General features: G+C 36.3%; 1 protein-coding gene and 1 long non-coding RNA gene across 3 annotated transcripts; one reads left to right on the top strand and one right to left on the bottom strand.

The window, feature by feature from the left end:
- The first annotated feature begins 638 nt into the window (after window positions 1–638).
- Window positions 639–5,565, top strand: LOC145057178 (uncharacterized). 2 transcript variants are annotated; one of them, XR_013685990.1, is made up of 3 exons: window positions 639–1,180; window positions 2,231–2,528; window positions 2,637–5,565. It is a non-coding gene; the product is annotated as an uncharacterized LOC145057178 (long non-coding RNA). The 2 variants fall into 2 exon arrangements; XR_013685991.1 differs by having other exon boundaries at window positions 639–2,131.
- Window positions 5,566–5,745: 180 nt separating this feature from the next.
- Window positions 5,746–6,558, bottom strand: LOC145060318 (uncharacterized). Its single transcript, XM_079008008.1, has one exon. It carries the CDS (start codon window positions 6,556–6,558, stop codon window positions 5,746–5,748), a length of 813 nt encoding a protein of 270 aa, XP_078864134.1.
- Window positions 6,559–16,973: the final 10,415 nt, after the last annotated feature.

Below are 16,973 nucleotides of genomic sequence, written 5' to 3'. Positions count from 1 at the left end.
GCTACTCCAGCACCTGCCAGTCGATATGTTGGAACTCTCCCAAAGTGTGATGGGTGTAACTACTACCACACCGGAGTATGTCGGGAAATGCAATGCTTGAATTACCACAGGAAGAGGCACACTGCCCGGTTCTGCAGGTCACCTGAGTTTTATTAATAGAAGAAAAGTGAGGGAAATGAAAGGATTTTGAAGCCATATTTTCCTTCTAAATTTCCTCCCAAATTGGGTGGATTTGGGAAGAAAACGAGGGGAAAGAACTTTTTAGTTTTTTTTTTTTTCCTAACTCGGAAACACAAAAACGTAAAATTTTGTTTTTTATTTCCTTCGAACTCGGAAACACGGAACAATGAATATTTTTCATCGTCTCGTTTCTTTGTGTCAAAAATTTCCCTTTCTTTTAGTTTAAAATTTTCAGATAAACTCTTTCTTTCTGTAAAAAATTTCCTACCCTTTTTTTGATAAATTTTCAAAAAAAGTCAAGGTGGTGAGCGAAAGATGTTGAGCGAGGTGAGTCGGAAGCTACCACGAAACCAACCAAGAAAAGGTTGTGGTCGTGGATATAAAACAACTATAAAATACGGTGTTAGAGCGAGATGAGTCGTTGTTACCAAGGTCACTATGTCCCAGCAATTGAGCTACTATAAAATAACTATAAAATAAGGTTTCGGAAAGAAGCATCAACAGAGCATTTCCTTTCCAAATGATTTCAGAAATTCAGCCCCAACCCCAAAAACTCATGCATTCGTCACCTGATAATCCAATCGACCAGGAAAAGGTTGTGGTCGTGGATATAAAACCACCCGTAGAAGCCGGCCATGAAACACTCATTTTCGCCATAGCCTTTTTGTTGAAATGCATCGTCTACATCGTTAGTTTACTGCAACTTCTCGGTCGCCTCTGGATGGAGTATTACCCGCGAATATTTGGGGAAATCATGCTCCCATCCCCAATTAAGTTTATTATCATCGGTTTAGCTGCTTTCGCTGAAATTAAGTCGCAAGGCTCTGAATTTCCTTTCAAAACGCACCCTCGATCCATGAATATCGCCATAACCAGCCTACTCTTTTATGGTTTGGCTTCAGCAGCGCAACATATAATTTCTTCCTGCAAACGTTTTGGTCCGGCTTCCGTCTATGCCATTGTTGCTCACTCAGGAAGGATTGGTTCTTTGTGCATTTTGGTAGCATCTGTCGCATCTTTGTTCTATCTTTGATATACCTTCCATTTCTCTTACTTGTTTGTTGTTCAATATAAGCTATATATAGGTAGGGTGCTGTTACTCATGTAACATTCCATCCCAATATGATGTAGGTTTTGATATGAAGCATTAGCTCCTTAATAAGCACATAGTGCTAGTTGTTTAAAGGTTATTTAGACCAATCTACTCTTTCTGGTAAGACATGGAGTATATGATTTTGGACATTGCCTCATGGGCTTGTGGGTTATGTGGCCATGAACCAACAACTACCTTCCACTATTGTTTTAGTTGTTTTGAAGATATTTAGACAAATATGATATAGTTTAAGGCTTCAATGGTAGTATAAATTAAGTATATCAGTTTATGTATGATTTTGGACATAGCCTTAAAGATTGACTTATGGATTATCGCCATTAAAATTCTTTGAGTGGTGGAGTTAGAAACATCTCACTCGCGTTAAAATATGTTTGTGTTTGTGGTTGTGAACTAACTATAAGACCTTGATCGCATGCTAACATGCTATTTTCCAATTTCCACCATCGATTTAGTTGTTTTAGAGCTTATATGGGCTTTGTTAATGGAGTTATGGTAGTGTCTTTGATAATATGCCTATCTATGTCAACTTTATACATGTTTCAATGGATGCCCAAATTTGGGGCTTCTGTGTGCGTTGTTTGATTCCTATGTATATGGGGACAAAGAATTAAAGATTTAATGTTGGTATTGGGGTTTCTAAGGCGCATTTATATCATAATTTTAAGATTAAGATTGCCTTTACTCATATATAAGTGCTTGCTGTTTTATTAGTTTATGTGATGCAGCATAGTGAGAGAAAATGCAGTTTCAGACATGCATGGCTGACAAACCATTAGATTACACTCACAAAAATACCCAAATGGATGTGTATTGTAAAATTTTATAAGCTAAATCATGGTATAGAAAACAATTTAGATAGTTGTGCTAAATCATGCAGTATATTTTTTGTTTTATATTTCTTATATAACTTTATCTTTTTCTTTTCGTCTGTTGTAGTTTAAAAGCATTGAGCAGCAACATGGATATGAAAATTGACACCACCACATCATCTAAGGTCATTGCCACCTGATTTGTGCATATTCTTCTGAAGAGCCTGTGATGTCATTCTGCTGAGATATATATGAACTTTCCATTCTAAACACAACCCAAGATCATTAAGATTGCTATCATCAGCTTTCTTATGTATATGCCTTGGCTTCTGAAGCTGATAAGTGACATTTCCTCCAAATTCTGGTGAGAATACTCCTATGATAATCAGAAGAGTGTCGATCAATTGTTTGAGGTGCTCTTCAAGGTGATTTCCTTGCTTGTAAAATCAAATAGTTGCAAGTTCAAATAGCTGAATCATGGTATTGGTTGAAATTGAAAAGAATATAACCTTTTTTTTTTTGGATTGATTTAGGTACCGTTTGGTATGCTTGAATGAGGGAAGGAATGGAATGCATTATTCCTTTCCTATGATAAAAGGCTGTTTGGTTGATCACATGGAAAGAAATGAGGAGTTATTCAACGAATTTCATTCCTTCAAAAAACGTGTTAGAAATGAAAACTACTGATTTTACCCTTCTCCTAGTTTTCCTTGTTAAGTTCATGAAAATGCTTAACATTATTGAAAAATATTGCATCTATCCACAAATACTGATGAAGAATGAATATTTCTGTTTCTGATTTCACATTGTACCTATCTGGGGTTCAATTACAAAATGATAGAATGCCTCTTATATTACATCAGACCCCTTTATTTATGCCCGACCTAAGCTTCTTGAATCTATATTTGACTTTGACTTCTAACTGATTGACTATTTTGACCTTCTAAACTCTCATCCAATACATGATTCTCCTGGCTAGGCTAATAAGTTAAAGTAGTTGAACTGGATCTAATGTTTGATTTAGGATATGTTAAGTTTGTGAGTTTAAACCTAACCTAACTATCCAATTTTTCACTTTATCAAAACTTCAATTCTTTGCCCTGCATCATAGCTTACATTTCTCACTCCCATTATCTTTTCGGGTTCCATCTTTAGTTCCAATTCTTCAGTGAGCTGGGCCGGAATGATTGGGGTTGCTGTTTGGTCACCAATGGCTTTCTTTAATTGCGACACATGGAAAACTGGGTGAATCTTAGCTGTTTCTGGAAGGAGCAACTTGTAAGCCACTTCCCCTATCTTCTTTGTGATCAAGAATGGGCCAAAAAATCGAGCCGCCAGCTTCTGAAATGGCCTGTGTGTGACCGATTGTTGTCGGTATGGTTGAAGCTTTAAATACACCCAATCCCCTTCATTGAACTTGACTTCCCTTCTCTTCTTGTCAACGTGTATCTTCATCTTCTGTTGAGCTAGCAATAGTTGTCCCTTAAGCTCATCAAGTATGGCATCCCGTTCCTTCAGTTGGTCTTCGACATTGGACACCCTAGTCTGTCCCTGTTGAATACGGATGATACGAGGAGGATCCCTGCCATACAGGGCCTTGAATGAAGTGCACTTGGTGGTCATGTGGAACGATGTGTTGTGCCAAAACACTCCCCATGGCAGCCATTTGGACCAGGATTTTGGTTTTCCTTGAATGAAGCAACGAAGGTACATCTCAACTGCCTTGTTAACAATCTCAGTCTGACCGTCCGTTTGTGGATGGTAGGCTGTGCTTCGCATTAATTTTGTCCCTTGAAGCCTGAATAATTCTCGCCAAAACAGGCTCATGAAAATTTTGTCCCGATCAGAAACGATCGATGAAGGGAACCCATGTAGATGCACCACTTCTTTCACGAACAAGGCTGCAATCGAAGCTGCAGTAAAAGGATGTTTGATTGCCAAGAAGTGGGCATATTTGGTCAAACGGTCCACTACCACTAGAATAGTATCCAAACCTTGAGACTTGGGAAGTCCCTCAATGAAATCCATGGATACTTCATCCCAAACCTGATTCGGAATTGGTAAGGGTTGTAGTAACCCTGCTGGTTGCGTATTGGCTGCCTTTTGGGTGGCACATTCATGGCACCTTTGAACATGTTTCTGGACCGTCTTACGCATCCTGACCCAAAACCATTCCTCTGCCAGCCGCTGGTAGGTCTTGAATTCCCCAGAATGCCCCCTATGACCGAATTATGGAATTCTTCTAGGAGAAGTGGGATCAAGGTGGAGTTTTGAGGTATAACGAGTCGTCCCTTATACAATAACCGACGATTGTTCACGGTGAAGCCCACATGAGTCTTTCCTTCATTGAGGATGTCACTTGTTACTTGTTGAATGAAGGTGTCAGCTTCAATTTCTTTTTGCAATTGGTCCAGGGGTAGAGACCAAGAAGATGTAATGCTGCCCAGTTCTGGGTTAGATGTAAATTCCCGAGATAAGGCATCCGCTACCTTATTTGCTGTTCCTGGCTTATATTGGATATCGAAATCGAACCCCAATAATTTGTACATCCATTTTTGATACTCGGGTCCAACCTCGCGTTGATCCATCAGATACTTGAGGCTCCTTTGGTCGGTGCGAATAATGAAATGTTGTCCCATCAGATAGTGTCGCCATTTTTTCACAGCTAAAACAATAGCCATCAACTCCTTTTCGTATATAGATTTTAGCCGGTTTCGCACCCCTAACACTTGGATGTAGAAGGCAACGGGGCGACTGTCTTTGGTTAACACGGCTCCAATTCCCGCTCCAGAAGCGTCGGTATCCACCACAAAGGGTTTTGTAAAATCAGGCGTAGCAAGGATAGGGGCTTTGATTAAGGCATCTTTTAACGATTGGAATGCTTCTGTGGCTTCCAGTGACCATCCAAGGTTATCTTTTTTTAATTGATCGGTTAGAGGGGCGGCAATCTTCGCGTAACCCGAGATAAACTTCCTGTAATAACCCGTTAACCCCAAAAACCCTCTGAGTTCCCGTAGAGTAGAAGGGGTGGGACAACATTCAATGGCTTTAACCTTCTTATTGTCAACGACCACCCCTTGTGCTGAAATCACGTGCCCTAGATACGCCACTTGTAATCTTCCGAGTTCATACTTTCTCGGGTTGGCATAGAGCTTATGTTTATCCAGTAGTTCCAGCACCAGACTTAGATGTTTCGAGTGTTGACGTTCATCCGGACTATACACCAGTATATCATCGAAAAAGACAAGCACGAATCTTCTAAGATAAGGCTTAAACACCTCATTCATCACCGATTGAATGTAGCCGGGGCATTTGTGAGCCCAAAGGGCATGACGAGAAACTCGTAGTGGCCTTCGTGGGTTCGAAAGGCTGTTTTCAGAATGTCTTCTTCCTTCATTCTAATCTGATGGTACCCGGATTTGAGATCCAGTTTGGAGAAAAACTTAGACCCGTGCAAGTCGTCCAACAATTCATCAATCACAGGTATAGGAAACTTATCCTTTACTGTAACCCTGTTCAAGCTTCGGTAATCCATGCAAAACCTCCAAGATCCGTCTTTTTTTTTTTTTTTTTTTTTAACTAACAAGGAGGGACTTGAAAATGGACTTCTGGAGGGACGGATAACTTCTGCCTTTAGCATGTCTAACAACAATCTTTCGATTTATGCCTTTTGCGTGTGTGGGTATGGTAAGGTCGGACTGACACTGGCTTTGTTCCTTCTTTGAGTGTGATAGTGTGTTGCTGGTTCCTGTGGGGGGGAAGGCCACCCTTCCATTCAAAAACAGAGGAATACTTTTCGACAACTGAAGTTAAAAATTCTGGAGTTTCTGAGGGCAGGTTGGGTGATTCAAGGGATTCCAGGTGGTTAAGTTGCACCAACAACCCACCTCCAATGGAATTAATGGTGCGAATAATCGTTTTAAGAGACAACCTTGCACGTTCCAACGAAGGATCCCCCTTCAGTGTAATTGCTTGACCGTTGACTTGGAATTTCATTATTTGGGTTTTCCAGTTGGTGGTCGCTGCTCCCAATTTCTCCAACCATTGCACTCCAAGAATAACATCTGAATTTCCCAAGTTTAAGGGTAGAAATTCTTCCACAATGTCTAGCCCCTGTATGTGGATCAAAACTTCTTGGCATTTCCCTTGTCCGGAAACTGACTCCCCAGTGCCTAAAATAACCCCAAAGCCAGGTGTAGTGGCGACTGGAATTTGCAATTTCTCGATGAGAGTAAGAGACAAGAAGTTGTGGGTGGCACCTGGGTCTATCATTACCACCACTTCTGTGTTATTCAACCATCCCCTAAGTTTTAAGGTTTTCAGATTGGCAATACCTATCACCGAGTTCAAGCAAATTCCTGATAAGAGGGCGTTGTCGGGGCCTTCAGGCGTAGGTTCCAACTCCAATTTCGGAGTTGGTTCTTCTTCTATATCCTCATCTTCTTGAATCACCATTACACTCAACTCCTTCTTTTTGCATCGATGACCAGGGTTCCACTTCTCATCGCATCTGTAGCAAATTCCTTTTTCCCACTTCCGATATCTCCAGTTGTGATCGTCTCCACCCCCATTTCCGTATCTCGTTCCTCCGGCATCACTAAACTCCTGGTGTTCCGTCTGTTGAAATGACCGGAGTGTTGTTCTCCTCCCCCATCGGTCCCTTCTCATTAGGAGTTGTTGTTCGGTTCTTGACTATGGCCCCCAACACTTCTTTGAGCTTTTGATCCATCTTAGACTGATGTTGACCCATCTTCAACTGAATAGAAGCTAGGGAGTCCGCTTGATGTTGGATTTGATGGCCTTGAGTCTCCAATCGATCATACAAGACGCCTAGTTCAGTCTCCAGCGATTCCACCCTCTTGAGGTGAGCTCCACCAGTCTCTTTCCCACCACCTTTCTCTCCAGCCATTTACCAGGTGACTGCTCTGATACCAATTTGTTATGAATTCAGATCAACAACAACAGGATTCACAGATTGACAAGATTCAATTGATTCCTTTGATAAACAAATGCAATGACAACATAGAATGTTAGCCTTCGATACGCTAACTATCTCCAAAAGAATCCTTACAAAATATTCTGATTGCCCTCTACTCACCACTCCACTACCTTAAATACCGACGAGGATAACCTGGGATTAATTCCCAAAATGCCCTTGGTCCCCTCTAGGGTGTGTAACGCCCTTGTTATCAGGTGTGGTCCCTCCTGCTAGTGGCCTTGCCATATTTTTCCTTCTTTTGTACATGAATTGGAGAGGTGGGTGCATGACACCTAACTATCCGATTTTTCATTTACATAAGTTAAACATATATTGCTTTATTCTATTTGTATATGGTTTATCTTGTATCAGATTAATTATTTTTGTTACAATCTTTTCTCTTATCATATATTAGGATTTTGACCATTTCTGAAAATACGTTACCGTTTTGACCATTTTGACCATTTCTTGGAAGTACATTGCCATTTGCCAATGACCATCTTCAAATAGGATGCATGTTCGATAATAATCTATTTTGGCTTTTTAAATGACATTCCGTTTTAAAATAACAATTTTTGAAAGTGCATTCCCATTTTGACCATTTTTGTAAGTACATTACCAATTTGGCCATGAATGACCGTATTGACCATCTAAAAAGCTTACTATATTTTGTATCTTGTGAATCAGATACTTTGAAGGTTGAATCAAAATTAGTCTTGTTTGTCATGGGCTTGGCGGTACAAATCAATATTTTCCCACTCCTACATGAATGTATATGGATTCATGATAAAAACTCTTAAAATCATTCAACTCATTATAAAACCATTTTCATGCAATGCAATGCACACATAATGAAACATATATCAAATAACTCGAAAGGTTTTAATTTTGAAATCATTATAATTCATTTTTTATGAGTCATGTATTCTGTATTATTTACCTTAATAGAACTTAAACTATTTTTCTTCCCATTAAGCCCGTAAACCTCTTAAGCACCACCTATTATCATTAACAACAATTTACTATTAAATGACTAAAATACTCCTAGAGGGTTCTTGAGACAATTGACATCATCCAAAAGCTTATATCTATCCTATTAGCTTATATTTAAGATTTGTGGGAAATCGGAGGTTGGATGCTAGGACATGAGAATTTTAGTTTTTCTTTCACAGGTCATTGCACGGTCTGTGTTGTTTTTATGGCAGGTTGGCACTCCCCGTACCAAAGTGCAGGTCACCCAAAAAATGAGTATTTTCTCATTTAATCCATGTACTTTGTATTCTAGATCTCCAATGACTATCAAACTTCACTAATTTTGTGGGTTCAAACGTTTGCGAAGCTTAATGGGTAATTTTGTGGGTTTGAACGTCTGTAAAGCTTAATATTTTAACAAATATGATGTAGGCAAATGTACTATATAACAGTACTTTATATATATATATATATATATATATATATATATATATATATATATATAACAATGAGCTTTAAGACCGAAAATATACATTTTTTTATATGTCGGATTGAGACAAATTTATATCATTATTTATATAAAAATAATATTGTATTAAAGATATATTTGTATGTATACAAAACATTACACACTAAAATTTATTATAATTTTAACTAGTTATAAGTTATTTTTTCTTTTTGAAAATATGAATAAAACTATTTCCATAAAAGACCCTACATTTTGAACTTTTTTTTTTCTTTTTAGACTTAAAACTTTTTTTTTTCGAGAAAGACACAAATTTAATGGTTACTTGTTATTTCAAATCTCAGCAGGTCACCAACATATAAATTGATTTTTTTTTTAATAAAAGACCCTATATTTTGTATTTTTTTTTTTGGTGTAGACCTAAAACTATTTTTTATTTTCAAAAATAAACTAAACTTTAATTATTCATTGCTAGTTCATTAATAGAGTCAGTTATATTTTGTATTTTATTTCCCGATCTTAGCTCTTCGAATTTGCTTAATGAGCATTACTTTCCCCAATTTAAAGTTTTCTTCCTTCGTTATAGAAACTAAGGTATGTTGAAGTGTTCCACATTTTAATTCATAGTTTATCTTCACTTATTTAATTTCTCAAAAAATTTGAGTCGATGTTTTTTTGGAAGTGAAAGATTAAGCAATTGACATTTACCCGAATTCAATTAATAACTAATTGGAAATTTGTATTTAGTTTCACTCAGATGTTTTGCTATAGCCGGAATGGTTGTCGTTTACTATCGATCTTGATCTCTAGGGTTACCTTTGGATCGTTTTTGTTGTATCTACCATTTATATACAGACGTTAAAATTAAGTAAGTGTTCTGTGCAAAAACCAATGTGTGATAATGAGTCGATATCCCCCGAAGAATCGAAAAATATCGGTGAAAGTGAACTTAAGTTAAAAGGTAATGGTGTGTGTCACGTTGAAGATGTTAATGATTCGTCCAATGGATCGTCTTCCCCATCAGTAAATAACCATGGATTGAGAAAATGGCGGAGGATGCCTAGTGAACTTGTTAAAAATCCAGGTAGTAGTATAGATGGTAGAAATAATGGTGATTTGACTGATTCACGGGTTAGGAATTCTATGGTGAATGTTAATGGTAATTCGTCCTTCACGGTAATTCTGGATTGGGTGATCATTTTGTTCTTGCAACTAAGGCAGACTCTGGAAATAGTGAAAGCCAAAGTAATAGGTCCTGATATACAGCTAGTGCTCCAAGAAAAAGACCTAAAATATGTAGTTCAAATGGGGGAATTCAACCATTTTAGTTCATTCTCGAGATTAGAAAAACAATGGTCAAAATGGAACCATCAAGAAGGTTAGAGGATTCAAATTTCATGAAAGAACCACTACTTCTCTAATACCCTTACAATATTATACTCCAAACATGGTAATATAATTTACAGAAGTCTGGATACTTACCAAAAGACTGGATACAAACCAATTATTAAGAATTTTTTCCGAGTTTTATATATTACATAATTTCCCAGGAATTTATACACTAAATACAAATGTTATAATGTTATCTATTCTACATCTTCTAACAGTACATAACTATATTGGATGCTTATCACATGAAATCAATAAACACTGAGAGAGATAAGTGGGTGACGCTTAGTGAGTTCAACAACAGTTACAATATAACGCTATGCCATATATATATATATATATATATATATATATATATATATATATATATATATATATATATATATATATATATATATATGACAGAAATAAAGTGGGACAAAGAACAACAAAGGCAGATGAGTATCATACGACAGACTTTCCATATCAACCAATAATCTGATTCAAAGATTTACAATCATTAAAATACAACAATTTCAACATGATATACATCAATAAGACTTCAGCACAAGTAGTATAGAAAATACAATTTTGAATTATCATTTTGCTAGAATATATAGGCTTTTAGCCCTAACTAGCATTATGCCAATATCAAAGTGATACGAGTCATTCTCTACATGGCCAAAGGCTCAAAGCCAGTACCAAAATGATACAAGACATGCTCTAAATGGTCAAAGGCTTCATAACAATACCAAAGTGATACGAGTCATTCTCTACATGGCTAAAGGCACAAAGCCAATACCAAAGTGCTACGAGACATGCTCTACATGGCCAAAGGTATAGCTCCATTATCATAATAACACGGGAAAGCACATTGCACATATAACACATAACATACAATTATCTCTATATTGAACTCACCATGAAATAATTGAATGGTAAAATAATAATTTGGGCAGACTTCGTCTCTAAAAATGACTTTCTTTGACAAATCCGAGGATTTTTGTTGAAAATCGGGCCTTGTGCGGGAAGAGTTTCAACTTGAAAAGATTATTTTCTCGGGTCTTCGGTGCGTCGGGACTTGCTTCGTGTGTCGGGGATGTTTCCTAGCCTTCGAGGGGTGTTAGACTAGCTTGAGAGAGAATAGGGGTGTTTGAATATATTGTTTAATATTTTTTACATTTTTTCGTTTATATTTTTACCATGTTTTGTTTGAATAATTTTTTTTAGTTTTTTGGCATGTTGTTTTAATACATCTTATTTATTTATTTATTTTTTGCGTTTTGTTTGTTTATGTTTTTTGTAAAAAATGTTAAAAAAATTTCGTTAAACGTCAATATTATTAACATAGATTAGTTATGAAATTATATTTTTTAATAAGATTAATAGATAGTCTAATTGAAATACAAAAGTGAGTTTCAATTTATATAATGGCTAATTGGAAAACAATATAACTCGAAAACGAATAAAATACCTAAAATTAAAGAACATGAACACGAAAGTTTTGATACATGTGTTTGGGTTATATGAATTCTAGTTAGCATTTTCCATTTGGAATGAAATATAAATAATATATATATATATATATATATATATATATATATATATATATATATATATATATATATATAACAAAATTAATTCAAATTGACACTCATTTTGAATTTCAGTTTGCCTTTACAATAAACCTATTAAAATAAATAATTATATACCGAATATGTGTTAATCATATTCTCATTTAACTAACATTTTTATATTTTTTATACAAAAAATATTTATAAAAAGCTTTAAAAATATATGATAAAAAAAATTAAATGATATATTCAAACAAAACATCATAAAAAACTATAAAAATATATTCAAATAAAACGTCATGTAAGTCCCTAATTTGCTTGTGTATCAATCAGATTCGTTTGATGGTGCGGAATCCTAATCAAACGGATAATGACAGATCAAAAGAAAAGAAAAGGGGGGGAAGAATAACTTGAATCTATGTTGTATTCAAAGATATGAGTGATGCTCCATATACATTAGATTCTCACACACACTATTTTTCTCTCTAGGTTTCTCTCTCTACAATATGCTCCTCTCCTATGACTCTACTCTAGGCCTTGAACTCCCAAGCACTCCTCACCCTATATATATGAGATAGTTGGCCGTACACGGGTTAATGGCCGTAAACCTATGTACGGCATATGTAGTCGTAAACACTGAGCTGTTTACGATCGTAGACATAAAAATACATTTTCCTAGAAAAGCAAAGTGTAAACCATAATTTTAGACGCAACAATCTCCCCTTTAGTTTATAGCTTTCTTTTCTAATTGACCCAACAAGCCCCCCCTAAAAAATAGCTGGATTTTTTTGTTAATCTTCATTGGGAGCTTGGCTTCAGCATTAATCTTCAATTTCTTCACAGTACCAAGATGAACATATGAATCTTCAATAAATGACTTCATGTTGAGCAGTTGAGATTTTCTGCAGAATTTGACATTGAACGCACATTGGGTGAGGAGGCTTCTTGTACTGATTCTTGAAAGATAGCGCATTCAGCTTGAGAATCTTCAGAGATAATGAATATTCTAGATCACTTCAGCAGGTTTATAGATAGCAGCAGATTAATTGAGGAGGCTTCAATGCAATCCGTCACATAATCTTCAATTACAGCTTCACCTTGTTTCTCGGGTTGAAAGATTGAATGTTGAAAGGATAATCTTCATTTCTTGCTCCTTCGAATGAAAATTCTTCGACACTCATGGATGAAGTCTTGGCTCAGAAATTCTTGATACACTCTACACGAGTCTCATCTACATCTGAATTCACTTTTAAAGACAAAAAAAGCTAAAAATAGAAACGAAACTAAAATAAAACTTAGCACACAATATTATATTTTATTATTTTACTATTTTTCGTATTTTCTGAAAAAGAAATAAAAGCATAAATAACACTATTTTAGGATTTTTTGATTTTTCTAATTTTTGTTTGATTTTTGAATTTGAATTCTTTTTTAATTCTTCCCCTAAATTTGTGCATAGAGGAAAACTATGAACAAATTTAACAAAAACAAAATGTGGGATCAAAGTTGTGAGACAGTCTTAACTTTGTTTATCAGTACCTTCACATTCATGAATAGATCTGGTCAATTGTCGGTATTGTGTTCCACTTAAACACGAAGAATATTGACAAACTTTTCTAAATAAACCATTTAGCTGACAACGACCACGTGTATTGTTGTCCACTTAAATTAAGCAGCAAGATCTACATACAACCTCTAAGTTGTTTAATTTTAGTTACACTAGAACGTGTTCCCCACATCCCGATATACCCTGGTTATCAAGAACTTCCAAAGAACTCCTTACTTTAGGTGAGTAAACAATTATTAAGGAGGAAGTCAGATTTAGAAATAGATGCATATGTTGTGTCCCAGGTCGGATATCTTTTAATCATAAAGAGGGGACAACATATGACTAACATAGATAGAGGGATTCAGAGGTAGAAAGTTGCATATGCTGTGTCCCAGGTCGGATCTTCCGATCACACAGAGGAGACAGCATATGGCTAACAGATAGAAAGAATTTCATAGATAAGGAGGTGCATAGAATTAGAGTTGCATATGTTGCAATCTAGTTCAGATCTCTTCCAATCACGTTGAGGAAGCAACATATGAATGACAGATAGAAAGAAAGAAAATAATTTCTATAGACCTAATAAATCCACACTGTCAAATCCTTCGTGCCTACCAGCACATTGCTCATAGAGTCTAGACAATTCAGATTCAGTGCTTTACACATGTTTTAGACTGCCCATCATCACTTTCTTGATATCACTTCCCAAACAATACCTACAAGAGAAAAACTATAAGAAAGAAAATAATTCTCTTCAAAACAAAACAATGTAAGATAAACTCAGGAGTATCGAGAAGAAAAATCAAACCATAAGTCATCGATTGAATTTGTGTCCAAAAGATCTGAGAACAACACGCATAATCTCAGAACAGATCCAAAAATTCTTCATGTCATTAAGCACAAAACCTATGTGATCCTCTCTTTTCTTCCTTTCCCGCAAAGGACACATACTCTCAAACAAAGTTTCGAATGTTGTACAATTGAGAGATGTCCCCTATCATGTGTCTGGAACAGCCACTACCAACAAACCGAAGTCTGATGATATGCCTCCATAGCTGCTCCGACACACAGCGGGATCAGTTGGTCTTTGAAACCCATTCCATTTTAAAACTGGGTCGATCTTTGTCATCATTGCAAGGTACCTTCTCCCATGACATATCTTGTTTATCACAAACAGAGAATGAAGAAATATTAGAGTCATTAAGAGAATTGGGAGATTGAACCTTCGGTACCCATCAGTAGTTGGGTTTAACCCATTTCTTGTTCGATTGGATGGGTGCCTTGGCACTTGATTTTGAACTTGAAGTCGTCCGTTGAGATGACTTTGACTTAGCTAGTCTTGGTTTCGCTGGAGAATCTCTTGGATTGGACTTCTTGACTGGCATTCCCTTCTTGACGTTGGGATTTTGATTCTTGGTCTTGGGAGTTAGAATCTTGGCCTTGTTGGCATTCCAGTTGCCATTTTGGGATTTTGACCTTGAAGGGCTTCTTTTGGGGTATCTCCGTCTTGGTGCGTTTTGCCACTCTTATGCATAGTAGGGAACATATGCTCGATTAGGACAATTTCGGGTAATGTTTCCAGGGGTTCCACAGTGAAAGCAAGTATTTTTCTTCACTGGGAAGTTGTTTCTTCCTACCCCTAGTGGCGTATCCTTGCCTCGTTTCTTATTATTCCCACAAGCACAATTGCAGCAAGTCGTCGGTTTCACTTGTTTTGGTGGCTTGTATTTTCCAACAACAGGTTGATAAGAAGTAACTAAGTTAGAAACAACAGATTCAGAGTTCAAGGAGTCATTGGATTGTTCAATAGTTTTCTCATTGTTCTCATCTTCTGCTAGTTTACCTGCACATGAAGTAGAAGCACTAAAATCGTTCAGCTCAGCACTTTCTGGCACAACCATGGCAGAATTATCAAAGATATCATCGAATATATAAAAAAAAATTGAGTCATTAGACTTTGACATAAAATTATTATCAGACACACTCTCTTCAGCTGCTTGCTTGCAATGACTTAGTGGTGGATCTGCATAGGAAGTAAAAGCATTAGTATTTTCAATTTGAGGACCACTTGCTGGCACAAATACAACAGGTTTTCCATATTTGAGATGTACCTCTCTGTCTATTTTTTCTTTGGTCAAAGGGTTATACTGATAGGTGTGATTAAAAGGAGGAAGCACTTTATCATACCCTAGACCCTTTTGCTGGACATCTTTGAATTTTAAACTATGTTCTATCATGGACACAACTACTTCACTTGACACATTAAATTTTCTGAAATTAAAATCTGCATTTTCAAACTTATTTTCCAATGTGTCAAATTCAACAAATAACTCAGCAAGTTGTTTTGTCACAAATCTATAGTTTGCACATTTATTGCTATACTCTTCCTGAAGATTCCTAAAATGTTTTGTTTTGGATTCTAGTCGTGCTTTTAGAGGTTTCTGTCCTTTCCTGAGTTGATATCCTTTGTATTTTAGGTCCTCGTTCTCTCTATGTAATAATTCAATATGCTCAAGTAAATTTTTAACATTATCAATCCATGTTTGAGAACAAGAAATTTCATTGACTTTGGTGTTTAAAGAACTCCTTGTTTAAAAATATGCCCTTTGACTAAAAACTCAAAAGTCAACCTTAAAAGTCAAGCTTAAAAAGTCAAACTTAAAAGTTAATCTTGAAAAGTCAAACCGAAAAGCTAAATTTGAAAATATGAAAGTCAAACGAGAAAGTCAAAGTTTAAAATCAAAGATCAAACTTTAAAGTCAAAGTCAAAATTTTAAGTAAAAAATAAAAGTTAAAAAAAACTTTGGGTAGAAAATGAAAATTAAAAATGAAAGAAATTGATTTTTGGGTTAAATGTGTTGAAAATGCGAAATTATGAACCGGATATATAATATTTGAATTAAAAAGGGAAAGAAGGAAGCATCTAGCAAGCTAGATCAACTGAAAAAGCATTGGGGTGTTGAAGCGAAGCACCCGGGTTCAAATCCCGGCAGCCCCAAAATCATTTCCCTTTTGTTGTACGCTATTGCTGAGGGAATCTGCGCACACGAGGCTGCTTGCGAGGAGTGTCCGAAGTCGGACACACGAGTCTGGCCGTGAACTGCGGGCCTTAAACGTGACCGAACACGCTTGACCATACACGTGCGAGGCTGCTGAGCTTACACCGAGGCCACACACTCTTTGCTCCAAAACTCGATTCAGAACTCGTTTTTATCAAAAATGAAAAGAAAAAACCCCCCTTAATTTTTTGAGATCTACCACTTGTAAGTCCCTAATCTACTTATGTATCAATCAGATCCGTTTGATGGTGTGGAATCATAATAAAACAGATGATGCCAGATCAAAATAGAAGAGAATGAGAAGAAGAGTAACTTGAATCTATGATGTATTCAAAGATATGAGTGATGCTCCATATACATTAGATTCTCTCTCACACACTATTCTTCTCTCTAGTTTTCTCTCTCTACAATATGCTCATCTCCTATGACTCTACTCTAGGTCTTGAACTCCCAAGCACTTCTCACCCTATATATATGAGACACCCGTGTACGGCCATAAACCCGTGTACGGCTGTACACACAACCGTAAACACATATATAGCCGTAAACGCTGAGTTGTTTACGGTCCTAGACATAAAAATACATTTTCCTAGAAAAGAAAACTATAAACCATAATTTTAGACCCAACACGTCAAAAAATATAAACGAAAAAAATTTAAAATAAAATAAAAATATATGTTTGTATGTTTGTTTTGCTTCAAAGTAATAATTAATTAAAAATGATGGATGTGCAATATTATCCATAGTTTCCATGTAACGCCCAGTTCTTGTTATGTATTTTAAATCATATTTATTAAGTTTTGTGCAGGAACTCAACGAGTTGGAGGCCCCAAACTCGTCGAGTAGGAATGGGTTTTTGGATGCGGATCTTAAAGTCTACTTGACGAGGTTAGAGACTCAACTA

Source organism: Lactuca serriola, chromosome 6 (assembly GCF_051521515.1).
Source record: "Lactuca serriola cultivar US96UC23 chromosome 6, Lser_US96UC23_V15, whole genome shotgun sequence".
In the NCBI taxonomy this organism is placed as follows: domain Eukaryota; kingdom Viridiplantae; phylum Streptophyta; class Magnoliopsida; order Asterales; family Asteraceae; genus Lactuca; species Lactuca serriola.
Note: the sequence above shows the minus strand (reverse complement) of the source record. Positions and strands in the feature narration are given on the sequence as shown.

Coding starts and splice junctions, on each gene's coding strand:
- LOC145060318 (XM_079008008.1), bottom strand. CDS start 6,558: ATGGTGATTCAAGAAGATGAGGATATAGAAGAAGAACCAACTCCGAAA.